This window comes from Sapajus apella, unplaced genomic scaffold, assembly GCF_009761245.1.
Source record: "Sapajus apella isolate SASKATOON/1434 unplaced genomic scaffold, GSC_monkey_1.0 scaffold71, whole genome shotgun sequence".
Lineage (NCBI taxonomy): Eukaryota > Metazoa > Chordata > Mammalia > Primates > Cebidae > Sapajus > Sapajus apella.
In genome coordinates this window covers 9,221,374-9,246,838 of record NW_022437011.1, presented here as the reverse complement: position 1 = coordinate 9,246,838, position 25,465 = coordinate 9,221,374, and the positions used below count along the sequence as shown (strand labels likewise).

The following is a 25,465-nucleotide window of genomic DNA, read 5'->3' as shown; positions in this document are numbered from 1 at the left end:
AGTTTGTGATTTGAGATGCTTTTCTTTTTTTTTTTTTTTTTTTTTTCTGAGACGGAGTTTCGCTCTTGTTACCCAGGCTGGAGTGCAATGGCACCATCTCGGCTCATCGCAACCTCCGCTTCCTGGGTTCAGGCAATTCTCCTGCCTCAGCCTCCTGAGTAGCTGGGAATACAGGCACGCGCCACCATGCCCAGCTGATTTTTTGTATTTTTAGTAGAGACGGGGTTTCACCATGTTGACCAGGATGGTCTTGATCTCTTGACCTCGTGATCCACCCGCCTCGGCCTCCCAAAGTGCTAGGATTACAGGCGTGAGCCACCGCACCCGGCCTTGAGATGCTTTTCATACATTCAACATTTAATGAGTGCCCACTATAAAGCAGGGGCTCTCACACATATTTTGTTACTTAAACTTCCTCACAACTCTGAAGTAGATGTATTATCCCCAGTTCTATGAATGAGAACATTGGCCCAGAGAGGATGAATGGTTGACCTGGGTCATACAGCTGGTAGTGGCAGAGCTAGACGATAGGCTGAGTGTCAAGTAGAAAGTGGGAGAGAGCATCCTCATGTCTCAGGTGATTCTAGCCAGACTGGCAAAGCAGAACCTTTCCTGAGGATGCCTCTGTGTACCCTACCCCTGTGACCCCACATCCTTTCTGTGGCAATCCTGCATCCATTCAGGACAACATCCTTACTGCTCTTTAGGAAGTAGGACCCTGTCTAACATAAATTCTATACACAAAATAAGAGGTTCCTCATGGGCAGGCAGCCTTCCCACTGGTGACAAGGAAGAATTCAGTCACTGCCTGGGCTGTGTGGTTCTGGGCCTTCCTGTGGAGCTGAGCTGCCTGGATTATCATGACTCTGAACCTGGAAGGATCATTAGGTGACTGTAGCCTACACTCCATGCTTCCTTCAGATTGGAGGAAAAGTTTCTGCTAGAGAGTCGGCCGGGTACAGTTGCTCATGCCTGTAATCCCAGCACTTTGGGAGGCTGAGGCAGGTGGATCGCCTGAGGTCAGGAGTTCAAGACCAGCCTGGCCGACATGGTAAAACCCCATCTCTACTGATAATACAAAAATTAGCCAGGCATGGTAGTGCATACCTGTAGTCCCAGCTACTTGGGAGGCTAAGGCACAAGAATTGCTGCAACCTGCAAGGCAGAGGTTGCAGTGAGCTGAGATCACACCGCTGCACTCCAGCCTGGGTGACAGAGTGAGACTCCATCTCAAAACAACAAAAAAATAGTCTACATTAAAACAGATCTCCAAAGTAAAGTTTCTTCATCCCAATGCATGGCCATGATTTACACAGACATGCCTAGCATGGCCATCAACAGCGGAACAGCTATTCCCTACCTTGCCTCTGTATGCATTCCAGAGTCAGGAGATGGATTCACAGGAAAAGATCGAGGGCTTTAGTGGCTTGCAGGGGACAACTGCTAAGTTGTAGGGAGAGGTAGCATTTCTAGAAATAGCCAGATTTTGCTGCCCTAGTAGGTCTGTCCTCCTGGTTTGGGGGGCCCTTCTTGATCCCCTCTGAGTGATTAAATGTGTAAAATGTGCCCATGAGCCAAACAGGCTTATGGAAAGTTCACCTATATACACAAAAATCAAAACTCTCATCTCCCCATCCCCAACCTCTGCTAGAAAATTGGCCATAATTAAACTAACTTGACAGGTTAAAAGACCCTGTTCTAGATGCCCAGGAATCAAGTAGTCACATATTTTATGGATTTCATGGCAGTGATGAGTAATCTGTGATGATACTAAATAGAGGCAATAGTAACTAACTCCATTAAATGACACACTGGTTGTCTGTTTTTATAGCACTGATGGTACTGTTTTATTTATTACCAATAGACCACACATTCACATCTGTTTTTCCTCAAGGGAACTGTATTTGCTTTTGGTTGAAGGATAGTTTAATCTATTTGATGCTATCCTGAATATTGTTAAACTATAATTTCCTGGGTTATATTTTAGATGGGTTGTCTGCATGGTGGTAAAATCAGCTTTTCCCTCTTGCCTGCATCCTTTGGAAGATCTCCTGATCATACATAAACTGTAGGTAGGGCTTATTCTTGCTGTCAGAGCTTGGCACCCAGCTCTAGACTGTTTCTTTGAGCATTACTGCAGAGTGGAGACGTGTATGATGGGAGCAGGGCTCAGAAACAGGGCCTGAGGCTCAGGCAGAAACTGAAGCTCTCATTCAAATGAAGGTGCTCTCTCTACCACATGATCAGCAGTGAGAAAAGGAGGATGAAAATCCTTCTCATCACAAAGAGCTTGAAGGAATCCATGTCCCCAAATTAGCAACACTAGAGCTCATCTGCACAAGCCAGAAAATGTGTAAGCTTCCTTGATCAGCTCCAGGCCTCACATACCAAGAGTAGTGACCAATAAGGAAACGCCACTTCTCTGCTTTCTGTTGGAAACTATTAGAAAATACAGTGAACTGGCCAGGCGCAGTGGCTCATGCCTGTAATCCCAGTACTTTGGGAGGCCAAGGAGGGCATATCATTTGAGGTCAGGAGTTTGAGACCAGCCTGGCAAACATGGTGAAACCCCATCTCTACTAAAAATACAAAAATTAGCCAGGCATTGTAGCAGGCACCTGTAATCTCAGCTACTTGGAAGGCTGAGGCTGGAGAATCACTTGAGCCTGGGAGGTGAAGGTTGCACTGAGCAGAGATCGCGCCACTGCACTCCAGCCTGGGCAACAGACAGAGACTCTGCCTCAAAAAAAGAAAAAGAAAAAAATACAGTGAACTCTAGATGCCACTGGAACATGGGGTCCAGCAGCCTGGCCAAGCTATGCGTCATTCTTTTTCCTCCTCATACTCAGGCTGGGCTTTGTGAGGAGGCATTGTGTGATTCCAGTGGCTTCTGTTCCAACTGGCCACACCACACATGCAAGCTCATTGTCTGCATGCACTGCTCCTCACAGGAGCTTGCACTTCATTCGTACTTATTCTGGCCTCATTTAAGGTGTTAAGTTTAATGTCCTAATATATTTATTTTTGGAAAGGCCCAAGTTACAAAACATCTTTTTTTTCTTGAGGCTGCACTGTTGATATGTGATACACCAATTAAGTATATACCCATGTGTTAGATACTGAGTACATCATTTACATCATGCTCAGTATTTGGAATTAAAGATGTGGATGTTCTGTGACCAGAGTAGGGATGACACAAATGGAATCAGCTCCTGGTGGACTAAGAATCTTGAAAAAATCTGGTCACCTGATCCACTACATCTGGATTGAGTATATTTTAACAAAGAAAAACATTAAACAATTTTATATAAAAAGAATGGCTATTTTTCCTTGGTTCTTTTACCTTTGTCCATGGCATCCGTGGCCACTGCCTGACTCCCTTGGAGCCACTTTGGACTAGAGAAGCTGTTGGCGTCTGCTCCAGTCTTCCCTCACCCGTCAGAGGGATTATCTGCATTTGGAATAGTAGGTAGCATTGTTGGCATCATCAGTTCCACATTTTCTATCAGATAACAGCAGCTGCAGTATATCACAGCCAATAGACAGATAAAAACTACACTTAGCATCAGAAATTCAGGTGTTATCCCAGTTCCTTGCTGACTCTGTTCTTAGTGGCCCATATTTAGGAAAGTATTGATTTAAAAATATAGTAAATGGGCCAGGTACGGTGGCTCATGCCTGTAATCCCAGCACTTTGAGAGGCTGAGTTGGGCGGATCACAAGGTTGGGAGATAGAGACCACCCTGGCCAACATGGTGAAGCCCTGTCTCTAAAAAAGAAAAAAAAATCATTTAAAAAAGAAAAAAATAGGCCGGGCATGGTGGCTCACGCCTGTAATCCAAGCACTTTGGAGGCCAAGGCGGGCGGATCACCTGAGGTTGGGAGTTCAAGACCAGCCTGACCAACATGGTGAAACCCCGTCTTGAAAAAAAAAAAAAAAAATTAAAAAAAAAAGAAAGGAAAAAAATAGGCCGAGTGTGGTGGCTCAAGCCTGTAATCTCTGCACTTTGGGATGCCTAGGCGGGCGGATCACCTGAGGTCAGGAGTTCAAGACCAGCTTGGCCAACATAGTGAAACCCTGTCTTTAAATATATGTATATGTATATATATATATATATATATATACACACACACACATATATATACATATATACACATGTATATATACATGTACATATACACACATATGCATATGTATATATACATATATGTGTATATATATACATATGTGTATATATATGTGTATATATATATTTTTTTTTAAAAAGAAAAAAATACTGGGGAGGGGTAACATGGAGAGAAATGCCAGATATAGGTGACAGGGAGGAAGGCGGCAAACCACACTGCCAAGTATGTACCTATGCAACAATTCTGCATCTTCTTCACATGTACCCCAAAACCTAAAACGCAATTAAAGAAAAAAAAAAATATATATATATAGTAAATGATATTCACATGATCCTAACTGGTCATGATAGCTTTCATTTGAAAAAGAAAGTGAGAGGAGATTCAATTCAGCAATGACTGAGAACTTACTCTGAGCCAGGTGGGCTGGGCTTTTGGGATGGGAGTCAGGGAACAGGTGAGGCCCGACACCAAGCTGCTGGAGCTCACATCTAGTGGAGAAGCCAGGCTTACACAGCGCTCCGCAGCGCAATAAATAGCTAAAGGGAGACCAAGGGGGGATCACAGACACTATAACAAAGGGATTTAACCCAGTCTGAGGGGTCAGCGAAAGCAACTCTGAGGAAGAGAGATGTGAAATATAATCACCCTTCTTACAGAGGTGAGTGGATTTTTATTTAGTGAAGGATTGTGGAAGCAAGACTATTCCAGTGCCTCACCTCCATCACTAGCATTTCCACCCATCCAAGTGCAAAAGTCAGCAACCCAAGCCAGGCACGGTTGTGCACACCTGTATCCCAGCTACCTCTGAAGGCTGAGGTGGGAGGATCACTTGAGGCCAGGAGCTTGAGACCAGCCTGAGTGATATAGCAAGACTCCATCTCTAAAAATAAAGTCAAAAACCCAGGAAACTTTCTGTGGTAGACTTAATTTGGCATCCCCTAATATTCATGCCTTTGTGTAGTCCCCTTTCTAATTGGGGCTGGCCTTTGATCTATAACCAATAGAATGTGGCAAAACTGGCAGCTTCCATTTTTGTACTTGGAGGGAAGCCAGCTACCACATAAATTCAACTACCCTGAGACCACTCCACTAACCAAAGGAGAAACCATGCAGAAGAGAACCAAGCAACCAAACTGACAGCAACAACTGAGGACCCAAACGTATAATTCAAGTTGAGCCATTTGTGCTACCCCAGATGATGGGCAGAGCAGAAATGTGCTGCCCCACAAAGTCCTGCTCAGACTGCAGAATTGTGAGCAAATAATAAAATGATTGCTGCCATTTTATTGCAGGTGTGGTGGCTCATGCCTGTAATCCCAACACTTTAGATGCTAAGGCAGATGGCTTCAGCCCAGGAGTTCAAGACGAGCCTGGGCAACATGGTGAAACCCCGTCTCTACTGAAAAATACAAAAATTAGCTAAGTGCCTATAGTCCCAGCTACTGGGGAGGCTGAGGTGGGGGGATTGCTTGAGGCTGGGAGGCGGAGGTTGCACTGAGCTAAGATTGCGCCACTGCACTCCAGCCTGGGCGACAGAGTAGGACTCTGTCAAAAACAAAAAGAGTGTTGTTTTAAGCCGTTACATTATATGGTGGTTTCTAGCAAGAGACAACCAAAACACCTCTTCCATGTCCCCACATCACCTCTCTGTTAAGCCCTATCAATTTTATCTCCAGAACATCCTAAACCTTTCATCTGTGACACCATCTGACTCTCAAACTACCATCCACTTTCACTGCAGTAGCCTTCTCAGTAAAAGGAGTCTCTGTGCACCTACACAGCTCCGCTCCCATCTGTATACCTCACTGCAACCAGAGAGACCTTTCCAAGCATAAACTGGATCACGTCATCCTCCTGCTTAAAATATTTCAGTAGCTTTCTTTTGTCCCTAAAATAAAAATCATCAAAGTCCTTAGCATGGCCTACCTTGCTTAGCAAGGCTCTGCCAAGTTCCTGGTCTTTAACCACTCCCCAAGCCCCCTCTTGCCCTATAAATCTTTTTCTTTTATGCCATACCAGCCCTTAGTTACTACACTCTACCAACCTCTTTTGCCCCAGGGACTTTGTGTATACTATTCCCTCTTTCTGCTATCCCTACCCAGTCACCTGCCCCTACCCTCTTTGCTAAAGTGCTTCCTGGTTATCTTAATAGGTTTCAGATGGAACATCACTGCCTCAGAGACGTTTTCCCTTGCACAGAAGTTTAGTTCCACCCGGCTAAATTGCCCTTTAGATTCACCTGGTTGTTTGATTATTGTCTGACTCTTCCCACTAGACTAAGTTCCTGTCTGGTTTTACCTGAAATGAACCTTGAAGGGAGTGGTGTGCCATCTGTCGTAAGGATTTGCTCTAGAAGTGCAGCCCAAAGGCCGGGCGCGGTGGCTCAAGCCTGTAATCCCAGCACTTTGGGAGGCCGAGGCGGGTGGATCACGAGGTCAAGAGATTGAGACCATCCTGGTCAACATGGTGAAACCCCGTCTCTACTAAAAATACAAAAAATTAGCTGGGCATGGTGGCGCGTGCCTGTAATCCCAGCTACTCAGGAGTCTGAGGCAGGAGAATTGCCTGAACCCAGGAGGCGGAGGTTGCGGTGAGCCGAGATCGCGCCATTGCACTCCAGCCTGGGTAACAAGAGCAAAACTCCGTCTCAAAAAAAAAAAAAAAAAGAAGTGCAGCCCAAATTCTTTGACACTACTCCCATTGAAAGGTGATGGGGGGCAGGATCTGTGTCCCCTCCCCTGGAATCTGGACTCTGTGACTCCTTGACCGATAGAACACAGTAAAAATGAGCTGGGCACAGTGGCTCACACCTGTAATCCCAGCACTTTGGGAGGCCAAGGTGGGTAGATCACAAGGTCAGGAGTTCGAGACCATCCTGGCCAACATGGTGAAACCCCCATCTCTACTAAAAATACAAAAATTAGCCAAGCATGGTGGCAGGTCCCTGTAATCCCAGCTACTTGCGAGGCTGAGGCAGGAGAGTCGCTTGATCTGGGGAGGTGGAGGTTGCAGTGAGCCAAGACTGTGCCGTTGCACTCCATCCCGGGTGATAGAGCGAGACTCCATCTCAAAAAGAAAAAAAAAAAAACAGCAAAATGACACTATGCCAGGTATCAGGCCCAGGCATTAAGAAACTGGCATCTTCCATTTTCTGTCACTTTAAATGCTTTCTCTTTAACCTAATCTCCATGCTCTCGGAAAGGCCGGGCAGCCCATAGAGAAAAACCAAGACCCTTGGTCCTCAGCCCTAGCAGAGCTCCCAGCTGACAGCACCAACTTGCCAGTCACGTGAGTGAGCCATGTTGGAAGTAGAACTTCTAACCCACCATTGAACCATCCCAGCTCACACTGCATGGAGCAGAGATAAGCTTTCACCATTGAACCTTGCCAAATTGCAGAATCGTGAACAAAATAATTTTTTTCAATGACTTAAAAAAAATTGGGGGAGGTGGTTTATTATGCAATAGATAACCAGAACATCAGCCAAAATGACAAGCCTGTGCAGAAAGGCAGCCCTTCCTAGGTAGGATCACAGAGCTGTTTGTGATGTCATGTCATCCTGAGTCTCACTGAGTCCTGGTTGGCCAGGAGCCCAAAGTGGCTTTCAACATGTAGAGTAGGAGTCTGTAGTAGTGCCCAACGAGGGTGACCACACCTCATGTCCATGCTAGGAAGCAGGTGCAGACCTGGATCCACGGTTCTGTCTTGCTTATAACCTTCCACCCCCAGGTGGCTGCTGGAGCCTACTGCTCTCCAGAGTTTTGCCCCAGATACGCAGAGAGCAGCCTGTTCCAGCTGGTGAAGGTGGATGTTGGATACCAAGGGACATCAGGCAGTGCCCATGAAAGACCCTAGGGAGGGAATGCAGTTCGTGGGGAAGGCTCAGGGATCACTGCCCCAGAGGAATGTGCAGCTTTGTGCAGGGTGATTCAGGTGAACATTCACGTTTGGTACACAGGGCTCTGAGAGGGGTCTGTGCTGAGGCACACACAACCTGCACAGTGCCCTCTAGGCACACACTCTCTAGTACAGTAGCCAGTAGCCACCCCTAGCCATTTAAATTTAAACTAAAAATTTTAAAATGTTAAAGAGCTACGATTGGCCGGGCGTAGTGGCTCACGCCCATAATCCCAGCACTTTGGGAGGCCGAGGCCGGTGGATCACGAGGTCAAGAGATCGTAGACCATCCTGGTCAACATAGTGAAACCCCGTCTCTACTAAAAATACAAAAAATTAGCTGGGCATGGTGGCGCATGCCTGTAATCCCAGCTACTCAGGAGGCTGAGGCAGGAGAATTGCCTGAACCCAGGAGGCGGAGGTTGCGGTGAGCCGAGATCGCGCCATTGCACTCCAGCCTGGGCAACTGGAGCGAAACTCCGTCTCAAAAAAAAAAAAAAAAAGAGCTACGATTAAAGTGATCTTGAGAAAAGGATAAAAAAAAAAAAAAAAAAAATTTTAATCCAGTTTCTCAGTTATATGAGCTACGTTTCAAGTGCTGAGAGCCACATGTGGCTAGTGGCTACCATACTGAATAGTACAGATGTAGAACATTTTCAAAACTAGAAGTTCTGTTGAACTCTATTGTTCTAGGCCCTTTAAGAGAGGTCAGTGACGTGCAGTGACTCACGCCTGTAATCCCAGCAGTTTGGGAGGCCGAGGCAGGCAGATCACCTGATGTCAGAAGTTCGAGAACAGCCTGGCAAACATGGTGAAACTCTGTCTCTACAAAAATACAAAAATTAGCTGGGCTTGATGGCAGCTGCCTGTGATCCCAGCTACTGGGGAGGCTGAAGCAGGAGAATCACTTGAACCTGGGAGGTAGAGGTTGCAGTAAGTCAAGATCGCGCCACGGCACTCCAGCCTGAGTGACAGAACAAGACTCCATCTCAAAAAAAAAAAAAAAAAAAAAAAGAGAGAGAGAGAGGCCAACAGAGATGGCCTTGTGGCCTAGTCCATGAGAACAAATGCCAGAAACAAAACAAGGGCTCCTGCTGAGAGAACCACAGGGATGGCTAAGTTTGTCCGGCCACTTGGGAGCTTTGGGGAGCAGCGTGAGTGACTTAACCTGAACTTTCTGCCTCCCTTCGTAGTCACTGGTAACATTTTTTTCCAAACTCCTTGTTAATATAGTCATTTCCTACTTGGGAGTACCAAATTACACAACTTAATCATCCATGACATGCAACAAAAATGCAGCACAGCATCCTGGTTAAGAACATGGCCTCCAGGCCTGGCGCGGTAACTCGTGCCTATAATCCCAGCACTTTGGGAGTCCAAAGTGGGCAGATCACCTGAGGCCGGGAGTTTAAGACCAACCTGGCCAATATGGTGAAACCCCATCTCTACTAAAAATATAAAATTAGCCAGGTGCGGTGGTACATTCCTGTAATTCCAACTACTGGGGAAGCTGAGGCAAGAGAGTCACTTGAACTCAGGAGGCAGAGGGTGCAGTGAGCCCAGATCACCCCATTGCACTCCAGCCTGGGCAAAAAGAGTGAAACTCCATCTCAGAAAAACAAAAAATAAAAAAACATGGACTCCAAGGCTGAGCAGGGTGGCTCACCACTAATCCCAGCACTTTGGGAAGTTGAGGTGAGAGGATCCCTTGAGGCCAGGAGTTCAAGACCAGCCTGGGGAACACAGTGAGAACCTCTTATTAAAAAATATTAAAAAGCAGGGTGTGATGGTGCATGCCTGTGGTTCCAGCTACTCAGGAGGCTGAGGTAGGAGGATCCCTTGAGCTGGGGAGGTCAGGGCTGCAGTGGGCTATGTTCTCACTACTCCACAGCCTGGGTGACAGAGTGAGACCCTGTCTGGAAAAACAAACAGGGCACATTGGCTCACGCCTGTAATCCCAGCACTTTGGGAGGCTAAAGCAGGTGAATCACCTGAGGTATGGAGTTTGAGATCAGCCTGTCCAACCCAGCGAAACCCTGTCACTACTAAAAATACGAAAATTAGCCGGGTGTGGTGGCAGGTGCCTGTAATCCCAACTACTTAGGAGGCTGAGGCAGGAGAATCACTTGAACCCGGGAGGCGGAGGTTGCAGTGAGCCGAGATCATGTCCCTGCACTACAGCCTGGGCAACAGAGTGAAACCCAATCTCAAAAAAACAAATAAACAAACAAAAACATGGACTCTGGAACCAAACTGCCCATGTCAGAACTCAGTTCCACAACTTACTAGAGTGACCAAATCATTCATTCATTCTCATAGAGCCTGGGTAAAAAGGGGCTAATAGGAATTCTATGAGGGTCACATGAAATAACATAAACATAATGGCGCCACAAAATAGTGAACACAATATATATTCGCTCCATTGTTCTCAAAACCTAATCTTATTTGGGTTTAAAAAAAAAAAAAAAGGCTTCAAGCCGGGCGCGGTGGCTCAAGCCTGTAATCCCAGCACTTTGGGAGGCCGAGGCGGGTGGATCACGAGGTCAAGAGATCGAGACCTTCCTGGTCAACACGGTGAAACCCCGTCTCTACTAAAACTACAAAAAATCAGCTGGGCGCGCGCCTGTAATCCCAGCTACTCAGGAGGCTGAGGCGGGAGAATTGCCTGAACCCAGGAGGCGGAGGTTGCGGTGAGCCGAGATCGCGCCATTGCACTCCAGCCTGGGTAACATGAGTGAAACTCCGTCTCAAAAAAAAAAAAAAAAAAAAAAAAGGCTTCAGTGGAGACTTTTGGAGACTTGGTGAGTGTCCTTAATCACTGTATCCTTCCCTGCTTCCATTTTACAACTCTTCTTCTTCAAGCCCCCTCAGTCCTCCTGATTTCTTCAGGGCCCTCCTCCTGGGGTGGTGGCACATGGCTCTAGTGCAGCTGCCCAGAGCCTGGTATCAGAGTATGAAGATTTTGATCTCAGGTGAAGCCATTCTCGCTTTTTATCTTTTTCTATCTTCCGCGCTTAGGGCTAGGCGCCCTAAGTAGTAAGTGTGTTTCAGGAGACTGGAATCTCATACAATGGAGGAAACTGTATGAGATTCCAGCCTCCTGAAATCTCCTACAATTTCCTCTATTGTATGCTTCTTTCTCCAAATCTTTCTCCTAAGATTTGGAGAAAGAAGCATGAGAAGCTAAAGATGCAGGAGCTGCCTACGCTGGCTCTCACTTCGTGGTTATGCAGTTGCACAGGCCCTGGGTGGCGGCTGAGGGCTGGTGTTCTGAGTGTTACCTGCTCGCAGACAAGGGAAGTATAAGCCGGGCCCTGCTGGCTTCTCGGGACTGCGTGAGAAACAGAAGACGTAATAAAAGCGCAATTTCCTATAAACTTAAATGCTTAAGGGCTGTTAGCAGTTTCCCTGCCCCGGCGGCTCCTTTAAGAGGCGGCGCGTTGCCAGGGTGCTCTGTGGCGTCGCATTCTCATTGGTGGGCGACGGCAAGGAGCACTCCGAGGCAGCCATTTCCAACGAGCTGGCGGGGGGCGAAAGATGGCGACGCCCCTCGGGTGGTCGAAGGCGGGGTCAGGATCTGTGTGTCTCGCCTTCGATCAACTGCGGGACGTGATTGAGTCTCAGGAGGAGTTGATCCACCAGCTGAGGAACGTGGTATGCAGCCAGAGGAGCTCGGGGAGATGGGGGGCCAGGGCCTGTTCCGATGCGGGGGCGTGGCTAGAACGCATGGCCCAAAGCGTCATCAGGAGGAGGCCGGGCTCAGGGCGGACCTTCCTGAACCAGGGAATTTTAACTAAAATCAAGCCAAATTCTCCATTCTGGTTGCCTGGTTGCTGCAAGAGCTGGTAGAGAGTCCCTGAGCCTCAGTTTCCTCATTTTCAGTGAAGACGACTTCACTGAGTTTCCATGGCCCTCGTGTGCAGGCAGAAAAACTGTGTCATGCCTTCTGTTATGGACACCCTGCCCCAGAGTCAAAGGCAGTGCCATGCTGAATACAGTAAGCGCAGATTTGGCCCTTGCCAACGCTAACTTAGGGGCCTCCAAGAACTTTACGTCCCTTAGCTTTTGCCTTCTCAATCAAACCCCAGCTAATGGGTGCAAAGCATTGCAGTCACAGATTACTTGGGTAGGCGTGATAGAATCCTAGCCAGCTGGAGTTCATGGTTTTTCTGTCTTGATAAGAAGGTTGGGATGTGTCTCCATCTCAGAAATAAAACTGGCTTCACATCTATTTCTCACTCTAAGTTGTTCTTAGACAGTTTATTCCCTTCTGGGAAGTTGAATGTGAGGGAAAGGGGAGAGAGGTCCTATTTGCCACCCTAATGCTGACATTCAACAAAATGTGTGGAACTCTAGGCACTGAATTACCTTTGATTCCCAGAAAGTACCCAGGTCTTTCTCTTGGCAGCTGACCTTCGCATGTGTGTCCTCACCATCCAGAGTGCTTTTCTCTCTATCCCTCTTCTGGCCTACTGTATATAGCAGTCAGATCTCAGGTCTAACATCCCCTTCTCTGGAAGTGATTCTCACCCTTCCCCAGGCTGGGCCAGGGGCCTCCTCTGGGCCCCAGATCCCCTTATGTCTACCCATCAAGGCACACGATACGTTAGAAGTGCTGACTGTGGACTGCCTCCTCCATGAGACCGGCTGCTCCTTGAGGGCAGCACTTAGAGCTGAGTCTGTTTATCTGTGGACCTGAATTCTTTCTCAGGGCCTCAGTCTCATCCTAGATACCATAAGCATCATCCTATTATCGGCCTTTGGTCCAGGTCCCTAGAGGGCACCCCTTTTACCCCAGGCCCAAGCCCTTACTCAGCCAGGCTCTGTTGCAGATGGTTCTCCAGGATGAAAATTTTGTCAGTAAAGAAGAGTTCCAGGCAGTAGAGAAGAAGCTGATGGTAAGTAATGGCCTCTGCAGGCTCCTAATCTTCCCCCATTTCCCAGGACCCCTGTGGTTAGGCAGCCTCATTAAGTGTTGGCCTCTGATGGGTTCAGTGGCTTGCTCCTGTAATCCTAGCACTTTAGGAGGCCAAGGTGGCAAATCACTTGAGGTCAGGAGTTCTAGACCAGCCTGGCCAACATGGTGAAACCCTGTCTTTACTTAAAAAAAAAAAAAAAAAAAAAAAATTTAGTCAAGCATGCGTTGTAGCAGGTGCCTGTAATCCCAGCTACCTGGGAGGCTGAGGCAGGAGAATTCCTTGAACCAAGGAGGCGGAAGTTACACCGAGCTGAGATCACACCACTGCACCCCAGGCTGGGCAACACAGTGAGACTCTGTCTAAAAAAAAAAAAAGAAAGAAAGGTTGGCCTCTGAGAACCTCCAGCCCCAGTAGCAAGGCCAGAATCTCCCTGTGTTCTGGTTTCTATGTGTCCCTTTGAGAAAGGGGGCTGGTTAAGGGGGTTTAGGAGACCTAAGGTAGCCTAGGGTAATGAGGTGACTGCTGCTGCCCCTGCAGGAAGAGAAAGCTGCCCATGCCAAGACGAAGGTCCTCCTGGCCAAGGAAGAGGAGAAATTACAGTTTGCCCTCGGAGAGGTAGAGGTGCTGTCCAAGCAGCTGGAGAAAGAGAAGCTGGCCTTTGAAAAAGCGTGAGTGGGCCTCAGTAGCAGGTGTGGGGTTTGGGGGATGCATCTGCTTGCCAACCTGCCCACCCTCCCGTCTTACCTTCTCTACCCAGGCTCTCCAGTGTCAAGAGCAAAGTCCTACAGGAGTCCAGCAAGAAGGACCAGCTCATCACCAAGTGCAATGGTAGGCGGGAGGCCCGTGCTCCCCACCACACTTATGTAAATGGGCTCTTTCCTAACCGCCCAGTGCCTGTGTCAAAGGCAGGGTTTCACTCTAACACCTGTCCCCAGCTGAGGATACAGGCAGGCCCGGGCGGGCCACACCTTCGAAAAGGCCTTAAGGGACCAGGCAGGCCACGGAAATGAAGGAAGCAGTCGGTGTACTATATTCTTCACCACCATAAAGAAATGGGCTTGCTCCCATTTTTCCTGAAACGTACAACCTTCTTAGTCCACCTTTTTTTTCCCCAGTTTGATGGGTTAAAAATAGTGCACTTTACTCCCAACTCTGATACAAGAGGAACACAGGGTGAGCACTGTCCTATTTGGGAGCTGACCCTTAGTCTCAGGGTCAGGACTCAATAGGGAAGGATGCACATGCTGATAGGGGACCAGGATTACCAGATCTTTAAAATGGAAATAAGGGTTGTTTTTATTTTTATTTATTTTATTTTATTTTGAGACAGAGTCTCACTCTGTCGCCCAGGCTGGAGTGCCGTGGTGCGATCTTGGCTCACTGCAACCTCTGCCTCCCGAGTTCAAGTGATTCTCCTGCCTTAGCCTCCTGAGTAGCTGGGATCATAGGCATGTGCCACCATGCCAGCTAATTTTTGTATTTTTAATAGAGACAAGTTTTCCCCATGTTGGCCAGGCTGGTCTCAAACTCCTGACCTCATGATCCACTTCCCTCGGCCTTCCAAAGTGCTGGGCTCACCATGCCTGACTATTTTTATTTTTTTAAGACTAGGTATCACTATGTTGCCCAGGCTCAAGTGCCTGGGCTCAAATGATCTACCCACCTCAGCTTCCCGAGCAGCTGGAACTACAGGTGTGAGCCACCAGGCCCAGGGAAAGCAAGTTTTGTTTTGTTTTGTTTTGTTTGTCTTTGAGACACAGTTTCACTCTGTCACCCAGGCTGGAGTGCAGTGGCGCAATGTTGGCTTACTGCAACCTCCGCCTCCCGAGTAGCTGGGACTATAGGCGTGTGCCACCATGCCCAGCTAATTTTTGTATTTTTAATAGAGATGGGGTTTCACCATGTTGACAAGGATGGTCTGAATCTCCTGACCTTGGGATCCATTCGCTTTGGCCTCCCAAAGTGCTGGGATTACAGGCATGAGCCACCACGCCCAGCCTGTTTTTTTTTTGTTTTGTTTTTTTGAGACAGAGTCTTGCTCTGTTGTCCAGGCTGGAGTGCAGTGGCACACGGCTCACTGCAACCTCCATCTCCCCAGCTCAAGCGATTCTTCTACCTCAGCCTTCTGAGTAGCTGGAATTACAGGTGCACACCACCACGCCTAGTTAATTTTTGTATTTTTAGTAGAGATGAGGTTTCACCATGTTGGCCAGGCTGGTCTCGAACTCCTGACCTCAGGTGATCCATCCGTCTCCGCCTCCCAAAGTGCTGGGTTGGCAGGTATGAGCCACCGCGCAGCCAAAACCAAGTTTTAATGGAAGCTTTTTTTGACTTTTTAGTATTGGCAGCTGATTTTGAAATTTTAAAACTATTGTGTAGGCCAGCTATTGTGTGGGCTCCCAGTTTTCGGCTCTGCTCTGTGCAGATGCCTGCAGGCCACTCATTGGCTCAGTTGGTGCCGTAAGTTGTGGAGCACCTTCAGAATCAGCTACCTGGTGCCCCTACAGCTCAGGAGCCTGTCTCACTTCCCAGAATGCTAAACTCCCCTTACACGGTTTAAGAAGTAGGTATGAATTCCAGATGCAACATCTGCTTCGTTCACTTTAGCAGATCTCCAGTAGGTCAGAGCCCAAGTGCAAAAGGTTCAAGGTCCTTTCTGGTGGGGCTCCCACCTGGAGCCCTGGGTACCCTGCCTTCCACCAGTCCAGACTTCTCTCTCCCCTGGTGAGTGCTCTCACTGGGAAGATGCCAGCAAACATCTTGATCTGACCAGGCAGGCTGACAGGTCTCATAGTAGTTTGGTCACCAGCTCTTGCCAGGGCAGGGCCCAACAGGCAGTAACTGCCCCCCCATGCCCAAGGCCATTGGTACCCTCAGTCTTGCCCTTACTTCCCAAAAAAGAACCTGGGGTTCTTTCCTGGTGGGGCCAGAGACATCCTTCCTCTAGGCCATTTCCCTCCAACAGAGATCAGTCAAGACCCCAGGGCTTTGGATCTGCTTGTTGGAAGGTGTGTGTGTCATGGGGACAGGTCCTGGCTACCTCGCCCAGAATATTCTAAACCCCTCTAGTGGGACACAAGCCCTCCTGAGCCAATCTGGTGATGTGGACCTCACCCTGGCCAGTGTCTCCCACCCCACTCCCCCCCTACAAACTACCCTTGAGTGGTTTCAGTCTGGTTTTTACATAGTTCTTTACTTTCAAAGAGATTTTCTAACCATTCTCTCATCATCGGGTACCACAGGCTTTTATTTTCAAAGAGTCACATATATTTCTAATTCTTTCTCCCAAACGAACTTCACAAGTAATACCAATTAGCTGGATGGCCTGGGCAGGAGATTCAAGAGTCCTCACCCCATGGCCTGGTAAACTTATGTCTTCATTCTCTCCCTGCACCTGTCTCTCTTTTCCATGCTGTGCCTTATCTTAAGTGCTTAGACATTTCTGTATTTTCAGAGTTTGTGTTCTAGCTAATCAATCCATGTCCAGCCTATTTTTTTTTTTTTTTTAAAGACGGGGTTTCACCATGTTGGTCAGGCTGGTCTTGAACTCCCGACCTCAGGTGATCTGCCTGCCTTGGCCTCCAAAGTGCTTGGATTATAGGCGTGAGCCACTACGCCCGGCCACCTATTTTTTTTTTTTTTTTTTTGAAACAGAGTTTCACTTTGTCGCCCAGACTGAAGTGCAGTGGCATAATCTCAGCTCACTGCAACCTCCGTCTCCCAGGTTCAAGCAATTCTCCTGCCTTAGCCTCCAAGTAGCTGGGATTACAGGCACGTGCTACCATACCTGGCTAACTTTTGTACTTTTAGTAGAGACAGAGTTTTACCATGTTGACCAGGCTGGACTCAAACTCTGACCTCAGCTGATCCACCCACCTCAGCCTCCCAAAGTCCTGGGATTATTGGTGTAAGCCGCCACACCCAGCCCCTTGTCCAACCTTTAAAGACCGTAGGATTTTCTTTTTGTGGGAATCAGAATTTTCCAGGGCACCATGAGGAACAGTTATATAAATGAAGCACCCCCAGATCCATACAGCCTCCTTGGATTTTGATCCAACACAGAAAAATTATCTTTTATTTATTTATTTAGAGACAGGGTCTTGCTCTGTCACCCAGGCAGGGGCACAATCATAACTCACTGCAGCCCTAACTCCTGAGCTCAGGTGATCCTCTTGCCTCAGCAAGCAGCTAGGACTACAGGCACGTTCCACCACCATGCCCAGCTAATTTTTTTTTTTAGTTTTGTAGAGGTGAGGTCTCACTATGTTGCCCAGACTGGTCTCTTACTCCTGGGCTCAAGCCATCGTCCTGCCTCAGAGAGTCATTTTTGCATCAAATGTGCAATTAATTTGGGGGTAGGCTTTGTGCCACCACGGTCTCACTGGGTCCTCCCCACACCACCATGGGATAGGGCTGTCTCTCTCCCCATCTTTGAGATGACGAAACAGGTCTGAAAATCGAGGCAACTCCATCTTCTCCCACCACTTCTGAAGCCCTAGCACAGGGCTGGGCATCCATCCAGCCCTCAGGAGGTTTGGTTGGACTGGGATGACTGAACTAAGTCATGCTTCTAAGTCCTAAAGCCCCAGGGACATCCCATTCATTCGGTCTGGAAATACACTTTCTGTACACCTACTATGTGCTCGGTACTGTTTTAGGCCTTAGGGATAAAGCCGTGAATAAGACAAAGATCCCTGTCCTTGTGTACCTTACACCCCAGTAATGGAGAAGACAGATGAGTAAAATATATGGTATGTTAGGTAAAAGTGTTAAGAAAAATAAATCAGGAAGAGGGAATAGGCAGTACTGGGAAATGTAATTTTTAGATGAGGGAGAGTCTCTCCAAGGAGGCAACATTTGTAAAGACCTGCAGGAGTTGAGGGCAGGTGCCATTCACCTTCCTGCCTTTGGACAGGACTGCCCACCTCTCTCTAAGGACCTTCACCTGCCCTCATGTGGGTCCTCTGGTCCGGAATAGACTTATGAAGTCATTGACAACAATCCTCAAACACTGCACTCCCCCAAGACTGCACAATAAACTCAGTCAGTAAGGTAGTAGCAATTCTTCATGGAGAACTCCTGGGTGGGGAGCCAAGCTCCAAAAAGCCCCATGAGGGAATGCCTTATCTCAGGAAGGAGCCCTTGGGATGGGAACCACCCCTCCTCCCTGCCTCTCTCCCCCACAGAGATTGAGTCTCACATTATAAAGCAAGAAGATATACTTAATGGCAAAGAGAATGAGATTAAAGAGTTGCAGCAAGTTATCAGCCAGCAGAAGCAGATCTTCAGGTGAGGGGTCTGGGCCCGGCCGGGGATGTTGATGACACTGAGGAGCCAGATCTCTGGCCTCTACCTGCCCTGGGCTGTCCACAGCCTACCACCAGCCGGCTCCATTGCAGGAATCACATGTCCGACTTCCGGATCCAGAAGCAGCAGGAGAGCTACATGGCCCAGGTGCTGGACCAGAAGCATAAGAAAACCTCAGGAATGCGTCAGGCCCGCAGCCACCAGCATCCCAGGGAAAAATAAAATGGCTACTGCCTTCCTGTTCTCTGGCTGTAATCCCCAGCCTCTGCCTGCTCTGCTCTGCTCTGAGAGTCCCCAGCCTCTAGCCCCTGATACTTCCCTCCCTCTTGGGTAGTAGCAGGGGTCCACAGGGTAGGCACTTGTAGCCTAGGGGAGGAGCTAGGTCTTTGTTGTCTGGTAGGCACCACCCCTTCTTTGGGTATTTAATCCCTTCCTATATAAACAGCCCTTATTACCCAGTAACATCACACCCCACTCTCAGTGTCTTGGTAAATTTAACTCTTTCAACTTGACTACAGGGTAGGAAGCCCTGACCAGAAACTTCAAAGACAGGGTGTTCCAGAACTACAAGGAATTTGGGAAGTCAGTTTCCATCACATAAAAATAATGTTATATGCCGGGCGCGGTGGCTCAAGCCTGTAATCCCAGCACTTTGGGAGGCCGAGGCGGGTGGATCACGAGGTCAAGAGATCGAGACCATCCTGGTCAACATGGTGAAACCCCGTCTCTACTAAAACTACAAAAAATTAGCTGGGCATGGTGGTGCGTGCCTGTAATCCCATCTACTCAGGAGGCTGAGGCAGGAGAATTGCCTGAACCCAGGAGGCGGAGGTTGCAGTGAGCCGAGATCGCGCCATTGCACTCCAGCCTGGGTAACAAGAGCGAAACTCCGTCTCGGAAGAAAAAAAAAAAAAATAATGTTATACCTGCAAATCAAATTTGTACCTGCTAATACCTCCCCTCAACAAACGGGAGCTTCACCAATGGGAGGAAGGGAAAAGACTGCTGTGCTGGTTTTCAGGTGGAGAAACAATCTGGGAAGGGAGCTGGACTTGCTCAAGTTGCACAGGCAGGGCTGGATGGGATGGATTGGCTACATTCTTTCAGAAGCTGTCACTGAGTGTCCCCCAGGTGATCACGGGGATACACCCAGGCAGGGGACCCACTTCAGGGGTCAGGTTAGCCCAGTGTAGCCTGTCCTGGGTCAGTTTGAGGCTAAGTGCACAGGAGGGGCCAGTGCTCTTGCTCCAGGGCCAGCTGGGGCCTGAGTCATAGCAGGACCTTGAAGCCAGAAGTTTCAGGGCAAGTGGTGCCCACTGTTGTAAAACAATGACAGGTGGTGGCTGCCTCCCCACCAGCGCCTGTCTCCAGGGCAGGTCCTAAGGCTATGGGGGCTGAAATGAGGGCCTTGTGAGTATCTTGGGGAGCACAGGGCTGTTCTTAACCTCCAGGGGCTTTGGAGCTGGGACCACAAGCTACTTTGAAGCTTCCCATGGGACTCCATGTTGGTATCAAGGAACTGTTCTAGGAGCTGAGGCAGACTGAAAGCTAGAGCTGTCCACTCCATCCTCTTCCAATAGGTCCCACTGAGGGCAATGGGTCCAGCTAGAGTTAGCACCTTCCTGGGGCCCTGAGGCTCCAGGGAGGCCTCTAGCAGTGCTGCTTACTCTACTGAAGGTTGGGGATTGGGGAGAGTGAAACTGGGGTCAAGGAAGGTGGTGGATGCACCCTTAGGAGCTCTAGCTGAGGCCAGCAATGGCGATGGGGGTCCCCTGCAGTGATGTTGAGACACCCGGGGCTGAGGGGAAGATTGCTTGCACTACCTGAGTCGCCCAGCCTGAAGGCCTGGTTCCCCGGCTCACAGACTGAACTGCACACAGCAGTGCCTGACTTCAGTCGGATCGCTGCTGGGCCTCAGTTTCCTCACCTGTGATGGGTGGAGTTGGGCCTAACTCCTGGCTCCAGGGCTTCAAAAGGTGGGCCTGCCGTTCCCTCACCTGCCTGTCAGCCAAAGCTTGGAGCCCACACCAGGTGCTCTGGATTGTGCCGGAGAAGGGGGTTGGTTGGACATGGAGGCTGGAGAGGGAAGAGTGCAGAACCCAGGTCTCTCCTGCTGCTGGCGCCGCTGGCTCAGGAGTGGACGCGGCCGCTTTAAGGCACGGTGACCCCACGGCATCCTCGGGCGGGGCGGGGACAGTGCCGGCGCCACCAGCGGAGGCGAATGCGAGGGAGGTAGTGCGCGGCGTCCGGCCTCACCATGCTGACCGCGCTCGCCCCGCCAGCCCTGCCTGGGATCCCGAGACAGCTGCCCGCGGCCCCCGCACGGCGCCAGGACTCCTCCGGTTCGTCAGGCTCCTACCACACGGCTCCGGGTTCTCCGGAGCCCCCGGACGTTGGGCCGGACGCGGAAGGCCCGGCGAATTGGCCCTGGGTGGCCCTTGGGCGGGGGGCGGGCGCGCAGCCTCGCCTGTCCGTCAGCGCCCAGAATAGCCGCCAGTGCCACAGGCCCGGCTCGGGTTTCCCTCGAGGCCCGGGCTCCCGCCCACGGCCACCCCAGCCCCAGCTGCGCACGCTGCCGTCGGGGGAGATGGAAGTCATCTTCGGCGTCGGACCCCTGTTCGGCTGCTCTGGCGCAGAGGATAGCGAGGCGCAACAACTCACGGAGCCGGCCTTCAGCAGCCCCTTGCCACCGGGGCCAGCGTCTCCCGCCCCGGTCCCTCGCCAGTCCCAGGCCCCCGACGGTAGCTCCCGCTGGGCCACCTACCTAGAGCTGCGGCCCCGCGGGCCAAGTCCTGCCGCCCCAGCGCAGTTCGAGTGTGTGGAGGTGGCTGTGGAGGAGAGCGCCGGGCTCGTCAGGCCCCGGACGGTGCCCAAGCGTCAGATCGAGCTGCGCCCCCGGCCCCAGAGTCCCCTACGGGCGGCTGGCACGCCTCGTCCCCGGCTGCTCCTGCGCACCGGCTCCCTGGACGAGTCGCTGAGCTGCCTGCAGGCCGCCGCGGGCTTCGTGCAAACAGCGTTGGCCAGAAAACTGAACCCGGAGGCCCCGGCCCTGAGCAGCAACACCTTCCGGCCCACGGGGCCGTCCGATCCTGCGACCCGGGAAACGGCGCGCAGCAGCCGCGTGGTCCTGGAAAAGGCTAAGTCTCGGCCACTTCGCGTACAAGATAATTTGGCCTCCGCCAAAGCCCCGAGGCCGTGGCCCAGCCTCCGCGAGCGCGCAATCCGGCGCGACAAGCCTGCTCCCGGGACCGAGCCTCTGGGTCCTGTTAGCTCCAGCATCTTCCTTCAGTCAGAGGAGAAGATCCAGGAGGCACGGAAGACTCGGGTCCCGAGAGAAACGCCGGATCGAACTGTCCAGAAGGCACGGAGTCCGCCTGTTGAGTGTAGGGTCCCCTCCGAGTTTCCAAGTAGGGCTGTGAGGCCAAGGAGCCCGTCCCCGCCATGGCAGGCTCCAAATGGGGTTGTACGGGGTCCTCGATGCCCGTCCCCCCGGAACCTGTCCCCGTGGGATCGGAATACTCAGAGGGTGAGTAGCCCATCGTTCCCTGAAGCCTCCACCGCATGGGAAAATCAGAATCCCGCTGTCGAGGAAACTGTCAGCAGAAGCCCTTCCCCTCCGACCCTTTCCCAGTGGAATCAGTGTGTTGCAGGAGAAAGGGGTCCATCCCTCGAAGCCCCTTCCCGGTGGGAGATTCCACATTCGGCAGTTGGGGATGCGGTGGAGCCACGTAGCAGCCCGTCCCCGCGGGCCTTCTTGCCGTGGGAGGCGCCAGATCGTCCTATTGGAACTTGGAGCCCATCGCCCCAAGAGACGTGGGATCCGATGGATATCCGATCGATAGTATTTAGTCAGGAAGCTCAGAATGGGTTAACTCAGGAGGACTTGGCACCACCTACACCGTCAGCACCCGGGACTCCAGAACCAACAGAGGTGCAGAGTCCATCCACGCGGGAGATTCCGGATCTTGCCTTTGGAGGCAGACAGCCTTCCCCAGAGGTGGCAGCACCTGAGCCGCCCGGCAGTCACCTTGTGGGCACCCTGGACTCCGATAAGTGCCCAGAAGTCTTGGGTCCTGGGGAAGCGGCCTCGGGACGCCCGCGCGTGGCCATTCCGCGACCTCGAGACGTGCGCAAGTTGGTGAAGACCACGTACGCGCCAAGCTTCCCGGCGGGAACCCCAGGCTCAGGGCTGCCTGCGCCTCCTGCCGACACCTGCGGGGAGGAGGGCGGCGAATCCAAGACCCAAGAGCTGCCGGCGCTGGGGCCCCCAGCCCCGGCTCACTACACTTCGGTTTTCATCAAGGACTTTCTACCGGTCGTGCCTCACCCCTACGAGCCTCCAGACCCGTCCTTCGACACGGTCCCCCGCGACGCTTCACAGCCCAACGGGGTCCTGCGGCGGAGGGCAGAGAACAGCACCGCGAAGCCCTTCAAGCGCACAGAGATCCGCCTGCCTGGGGCCCTGGCCTTGGGTCGCCGGCCCGAGGTAACCCCGGGAGTGCGAGCGCGCGGCCCAGGCGGCGAGAACAGGGAAGCAGAGGCCCAGCGCCTCGTTCCCGACGGCGAAGGTCGGACGAGCCCCCTAGGCGGCGACCGCTGCTCATCCCAGCGCTCCCCCGTAGGGCCAGCAGGGGCCCCATCGCCCCGCCCCAGCTCCCCTCAGGTGCACCCCAGCCCGAGCCCTGGGATAGCACCCAAACCGAAGACACCACCTAAGGCCCCCGAGCCCGCGGCTCCGGTCCAGGCGCCACTCCCGCGGGAGCACCTGGCGACAGCTGGCAGGATGGCACCCCCCCAACCCCGCGCTGCCTCTGCACCTCCCACGGACCGGTCCCCGCAAAGCCCCTCCCAGGGAGCGCGCAGGCCGCCCGGGGCCGCGCCCCCAGGGAAGATCTTGGTGGACCCCGAGAGCGGCCGCTACTACTTTGTGGAGGCGCCGCGGCAGCCTCGGCTAAGGGTGCTCTTCGACCCCGAGAGTGGGCAGTATGTGGAGGTGCTGCTGCCGCCTTCATCTCCCGGGCTGCCCCACCGCGTCTACACCCCTCTGGCCCTGGGGCTGGGCGGCCTCTACCCCCCTGCCTATGGGCCTATCCCCAGCCTCTCCCTGCCACCGTCCCCGGGCCCGCAGGCCCTCGGCAGCCCCCAGCTACCGTGGGCCTCTGAGGCAGGGCCCCTGGACGGGACCTACTACCTGCCGGTGAGCGGGACCCCCAACCCCGCTCCTCCTCTGCTCCTCTGTGCGCCGCCCTCCAGCTCGCGTCCTACTCAGCCCGGCAAGGGCTCCTTGTTCCCGCTGTGAGGCCCCAGCCCGATACCCATGGAGTTGGAACCCTTGGATGGCCTGGGAGGTTCTGGAATTCAAGCCCCTACCCTCCTCTCCTTCCATCACCTGTCACTCTGTCTTTAACCCATCCCAGCCGGTCGTCTGACCGGAAGCGATCTTCAGAGAAGGAATCTGAGCCCCGAGGCTAGTGGAGCTGGAGCTCACCCAGGAAGCGGTTGCCTACTTCCTTCCCCAACAACAAAATTATGTATCCCTTTCCCAGGTATTCCCAGGGTGTGGTGTGGTGTGGTGTGTGGGTGTGTATATGTGTATGTGCAGGCAGGCAAATAGGGAAAGTGAGGCATCGCTGGCGCTTGTCCCCAGGAGCCAATCAGAGGAAGTGCTGGGGCTGCCCCGGGGCAGCAGGAACGGGAGCAGCAGGAGACAGGGAAGGGAACTGTCTGGCCTCCCTGATGGCGGGCCCAGCTGAGGTGGGGCCGGCCAGTGCCCCTGGTGAGGCAGTGGTAAAGACTCTGGCTGTCAAATCTGCTCTTAGGAAGAGGAGCTGAGCTTTGGCCCTGGATGCTACCCGGGTGAAAGTGGCCAGTGCAGCCCCTGGGCCAGGCTGGCTCTGAGAAAGGGAGCTAAGGTGGGGGCAATAGGTGGAGGTGAAGCAAGGCAGTAATACAGGGAGGGCCTGGGTGAGGGGTGAGCCTGGAACTTGGGGTGGGAAGATGGGGACCTGGCCCTCAGAGCTGAGCTGACTTGTTTTTGGGCTGGGGTGGGGCTTCAGCCCCCCACCCCCACATCGGGAGTAGGTGAAATGGTCATCGGAAGGTCTGAGAAGATGGAGGGTGGTTGGGCTCTTGTCCCACAGGAGCCTCTTGACCCTTTGTGTGGCTGGAAGGTGGGTTAGGGCTGGCAGTAGAAGTGATACCCCTGGTGGAGTAGCCAGAGGTACCTGAAGCTCTTGGCAGCTTCCCTCCCCCAGTAACAGATGTGGCAACAATGCCCAGAAAGGGGGCTGGCCCTACAGACCAGTCACAGCAAGGGACAGGGCCCAGAGCCTGCCCTTCATTTGCCCTGAATTCCAGGAGCCTCTGAAGGAGATGAAGGGGTCTGCATGAGGTGGGAGGTGGTCTGTGTGGGGGTCTGTGTGTAGTTGTGAACTGGAAATGGCTGGCCCTTGCTAGCCTGGCGTGTGATGTGATGAGTTTGGGAAGGGCAGTTTCCATTAGAAGCAGTGGCAGGGATGGGAATGGATGCCTTTGTTGTTCCAGGCCTGTTGGGGGGCCCATGTCCCTCGCAGTCCCTGCCTTCTGCCCTGGACTGGAAGCTGACTAGCAGAACTATGAATCAGAACAACCTGGCCATTTTTTGGCTGAGACGCCAGCTCTGATGGCATGGAGGGCCCTGGGGGCCACCCCAGGTGCCTTACCTCACTGCGGTGTGTAATAAATCACTGACCATGGAGCCGTGATGACTGAAATAACTGGTGTGAGATGCCTGATTTCCTGCCACAGCCGCTCAACACCCTCCACAGTGCTCTTCCATGCCTGGGTATGGCCTGGGTGAAGGGGACCTCAGGGCTAGGGAAGGAGGCCATGTGTGTCTTTGAAACATTGTAGCATCCCTGTCTCCCTGAATTTGCCTCCCAGAAGGCTCACAGCCACACCTCATTCCTTCTGGTGGTTGAGTGCCAGGGGGCTCTGGGGTCAATCAGGCTTGGGTTTCTCAGCAGGGCCCCTCTAGCTATGTGGCCTTGGATTTGTCACCTCTCTCTGAGCCTTTGTGTCAGAAGGGGCAGAATAAACATGACAGTCTCATTTCTCAGAAATATCACTGAGACAAAAACAGATGACAGCAGCCAACCACTTCTTCCCACAAGGCACTCAGCACAGTGCCTGCCACTCAGCCCGATCACAGGATGTGGGAGGTATCAGCCCCCATG

General features: G+C 51.8%; 3 protein-coding genes across 5 annotated transcripts in view; all 3 read left to right on the top strand.

The window, feature by feature from the left end:
- DNAJC18 (DnaJ heat shock protein family (Hsp40) member C18) overlaps positions 1-5,414 on the top strand; it is a 38,283-nt gene extending 32,869 nt beyond the window's left edge. Inside the window, exon 9 of the mRNA XM_032250547.1 lies at positions 5,173-5,414. Within this exon, the coding sequence (XP_032106438.1) occupies positions 5,173-5,192 (20 nt within the window). The 3' untranslated portion in view covers positions 5,193-5,414. The remainder of the gene's footprint in view (positions 1-5,172) is intronic.
- Positions 5,415-11,485: 6,071 nt separating this feature from the next.
- SPATA24 (spermatogenesis associated 24) lies at positions 11,486-18,844 on the top strand. Of its 3 annotated transcripts, none has more exons than XM_032250545.1 (6): positions 11,486-11,679; positions 12,858-12,923; positions 13,482-13,612; positions 13,711-13,772; positions 18,131-18,233; positions 18,344-18,513. In XM_032250545.1, the coding sequence occupies exons 1-6, from the start codon at positions 11,563-11,565 to the stop codon at positions 18,471-18,473; spliced, it is 609 nt and encodes a 202-aa protein (XP_032106436.1). In that variant the 5' UTR covers positions 11,486-11,562; the 3' UTR covers positions 18,474-18,513. The 3 variants fall into 3 exon arrangements, with proteins under 3 accessions (XP_032106436.1, XP_032106434.1, XP_032106435.1); XM_032250544.1 differs by having other exon boundaries at positions 11,490-11,679; positions 13,702-13,772; positions 18,344-18,512; XM_032250543.1 differs by lacking the exon at positions 18,131-18,233 and having other exon boundaries at positions 11,487-11,679; positions 13,702-13,772; positions 18,344-18,844.
- A 323-nt stretch (positions 18,845-19,167) lies between these two features.
- Positions 19,168-25,351, top strand: PROB1 (proline rich basic protein 1). Its single transcript, XM_032250531.1, has one exon. It carries the CDS (start codon positions 20,509-20,511, stop codon positions 23,548-23,550), a length of 3,042 nt encoding a protein of 1,013 aa, XP_032106422.1. The 5' UTR covers positions 19,168-20,508; the 3' UTR covers positions 23,551-25,351.
- Positions 25,352-25,465: the final 114 nt, after the last annotated feature.

What these genes read in the sequence shown, in the direction of transcription:
- SPATA24 (XM_032250543.1), top strand. Translation starts at nt 11,563, where the DNA reads ATGGCGACGCCCCTCGGGTGGTCGAAGGCGGGGTCAGGATCTGTGTGT. An exon ending in TCCACCAGCTGAGGAACGTG is followed by an intron (nt 11,680 to 12,857) that starts GTATGCAGCCAG and finishes GCTCTGTTGCAG; the next exon opens with ATGGTTCTCCAGGATGAAAA. An exon ending in GCTCATCACCAAGTGCAATG is followed by an intron (nt 13,773 to 18,343) that starts GTAGGCGGGAGG and finishes GCTCCATTGCAG; the next exon opens with GAATCACATGTCCGACTTCC.
- PROB1 (XM_032250531.1), top strand. Translation starts at nt 20,509, where the DNA reads ATGCTGACCGCGCTCGCCCCGCCAGCCCTGCCTGGGATCCCGAGACAG.